Genomic DNA, 2,963 nt, shown 5'->3' on the forward strand with positions numbered 1-2,963 from the left:
CATCCGCATGCAACGCCATCCATCCGTCCATCCATCGACATGCGCTAGTGATTATTTTAATTGTAAATTTAATAATCTAAATTTGGAAATCGACCGTTGCGATAGTGATTATTTTCAATTATCTATTAAAAACAATTAATTCCAAAATTAATAGTGCGGTAGAGTTTAATTTAGTAATTTAATAAAATATTTTCATATCGAGCGTCACGATACGCAGTTTACTAGATTATATTAAATTTAGATGTAATTTAGGAATCAATCTTTTGTGATCAATTAATTTTATCCATTTATTAAAATAATTCTAAAATCGACAATAATTATTTTCTTGCTGGAATTGAAATCGCAGGGATTAATTTCATGAATTAATTGATATCAATCCTGAAGACCGAAAACGTATGCACTTACGTCACTCGTGCCATGCCGGGCTTGGGCTCAGGCCCTAGTTTTCGACCCGAGGCCCAGGCCAGAAGTGTGGGGAAAAAACTTGCACATCCGTGTGTGTGTGTGTTTAGAAATTTCAAGAATACACATATGTATTCTAAAAACAAATAAACTAATATGTTTTCAATTCCTTCTTTTTTCTGAAACGGAATCGTTTTCTCAGTCCCAATCATGCCATGATCATATTGGGCTTGGTGTAAGCCCAACCCAAACCCCAGCCCGACCCAGCCCGGCCTGGCCTGACCCAGATGCATGCCCCTGGTCTATTGTGAACCATCCAATTTGCTTCCCCCACCCCCGCCCGCACATCCACGGTTTCCCGGACGCCATCAAAATGCTTCGCTACGGCGCTATCCCCACCTCCACGTGTGCACCCAATCGGCGCTCTACACACCTACAAATACGCCCGAAGCATGGATATGGACGCTCACACACAGCCAGCACTCGCAGCCTAGCCTAGCACTCACAATCTTCACGCAGCTCGCCCGAGAGGAACACATGGGCCACTTCGCCTTCAACTGGCAGGGCATGGAACCCGCCCCCGCCGCCTCCCTGTCCGGCGCCGGTGCTACGCTGCCTCTCCACTCCGTCCAGGGCGCCGCCGCCGCGACGAACAGCGCCGACGCCTCGTACTGCCTCGACCCGGCCACGTACGCGCCCGCGGTCCTGCCCACGATCCCGCCGGCCGTTGCGGAGGTGGGAGCCAAGAGGCGCCAGGATGCGGAGAACATCGCGCTCTACCTCATCCACATCCTCCACAAGTGCGCTGAAGCCATCGAGGCGGGCGACTATGCGGTCGCGGCCGGCAAGCTCTCCGAGGCGCGCACGATCCTCGCGACGTCTGTCTCGACCACCACTGGGATTGGCCGTGTCGCCAGCCACTTCGCTGCCGCGCTGGCCCATCGCCTCTTCCCGGCGTCGCCGCACTCCTCCTTCACGCAGGACGCCTCACCGGAGCGCGCCGGCGAGCTCTACCGTCAGTTCTACGATGCGGGGCCGTACCTCAAGTTCGCACACTACACGGCCAACCAGGCCATCCTCGAGGCGTTTGAGGGCTGCGATCGCGTGCACGTCGTGGATCTCGCCATCAAGCAGGGCGTGCAGTGGCCAGCCCTGATCCAGGCCCTCTCCGGCCGCCCCGGCGGCCCGCCGTCCGTCCGCATCACCGGCGTCGGCTCCGCGCCCGCCGTCGACGAAGCTGGCCTCCGCCTCGCCGAGCTCGCGCGTGCCATGAATGTGCCCTTCTCGTTTCAAAGGGTCACCGAGGATAGCCTGGACCAGCTCAAGCCGTGGATGTTCCAGGTCCTGCCCGGAGAGGCGGTGGCCGTGAACTCCATCTGCCAGCTCCACCGCCTCCTGGTGGACCCGGACGCCGCGTCCACGTCTCTCCCCACGCCCATCGACGTCGTGCTCGGCTGGATCGCGTCCATGCAGCCCAGGGTTTTCACGGTCGTGGAGCAGGAGGCGGACCACAACAAGCCGAGGTTGTCGACGCGGTTCGAGAACGCCATGTTCTACTATGGCTCCGTGCTCGACTCCATGGAGGCCATGTCCGTGAGCCGTGGCGACGTCATCGGCAACGGAGCCGGCGCCGACGCGTACGTGCAGAGGGAGATCTTCGACATCGTCTGCGGCGAGGGCAGCGCCCGCACCGAGCGCCACGAGCCGCTCGCATGCTGGTGCGATCGCCTCTGGCGGATGGGTCTCACCCACGTGCCGTTGGGTCCGAGAGCAGCCTATCAGGCGGCCAAGCTTGTCCGCATGTTCTCCAGCGCCGGGTTCCGCGTCCAGGAGATCGGCGGCTGCCTCTCGCTCATGTGGCACGAGCGGCCCCTGTTCACGGCGTCCGTGTGGAGCGCAATGCCCGCAAATGGCGCCGGCCCCGGTGCTGCCGAGGAGCGCGCCGACAAGCAGAAGCTGAAGAGGAGCATCGGCGAGAGTAGCAGCGGCCACCTGCCGGACGCCGGGGCGCAGTGAAAGAGCGCAACATGCATGCATGGTGGTTTGGATAATGGTTAAGGGGAGTCGGAGGCAGATCGTCTATCGAGTTCAGTTTGTCAGTTAGTCGGAGCTTATGCTGCAGCCATGAGTTAGTCAGTCGTCAAAGTGTCGTGAGATTCAGATGGATATGGGTCTAGGCCAATAAAGTGTCGATCTCAAAGTATGTGAGAGAGATAGTGTCGTTATTCCTTCCTGGTTTTATCTATCGAACAATTAATTTGTTTCATCAGTTGCAAGTAGAAGTAGATCATGGTTGCTTGCTACTAGTTCATGTTGAAGATACATGTGAGGATGCCATGACACCTTTCCTTGCTGGGATCGGCAAGGGTCCAGCCATGGCTGCAAACATCCATCCATATGTGTGTTACTATCTGGTCAGAAACCTGCATATGCATACGCTTTCATCCAGCTTAATTAGAGCAAGCATGGAGCGGACCCAGCCTTCCGCCCCGTCGTACGCAAGTCACCATACATGGCACCCAAGTTCGTACATGGTGGCCTCTGCACTTCAGCGGTAGGTA

General features: G+C 56.5%; 1 protein-coding gene across 1 annotated transcript; it reads left to right on the forward strand.

Annotated features, from left to right (window-relative positions):
- Window positions 1-883: 883 nt before the first annotated feature.
- LOC125539776 (DELLA protein SLR1-like) lies at window positions 884-2,707 on the forward strand. Its single transcript, XM_048703293.1, has one exon. It carries the CDS (start codon window positions 940-942, stop codon window positions 2,416-2,418), a length of 1,479 nt encoding a protein of 492 aa, XP_048559250.1. The 5' UTR covers window positions 884-939; the 3' UTR covers window positions 2,419-2,707.
- Window positions 2,708-2,963: the final 256 nt, after the last annotated feature.

Source organism: Triticum urartu, chromosome 1 (genome assembly GCF_003073215.2).
Source record: "Triticum urartu cultivar G1812 chromosome 1, Tu2.1, whole genome shotgun sequence".
Lineage (NCBI taxonomy): Eukaryota > Viridiplantae > Streptophyta > Magnoliopsida > Poales > Poaceae > Triticum > Triticum urartu.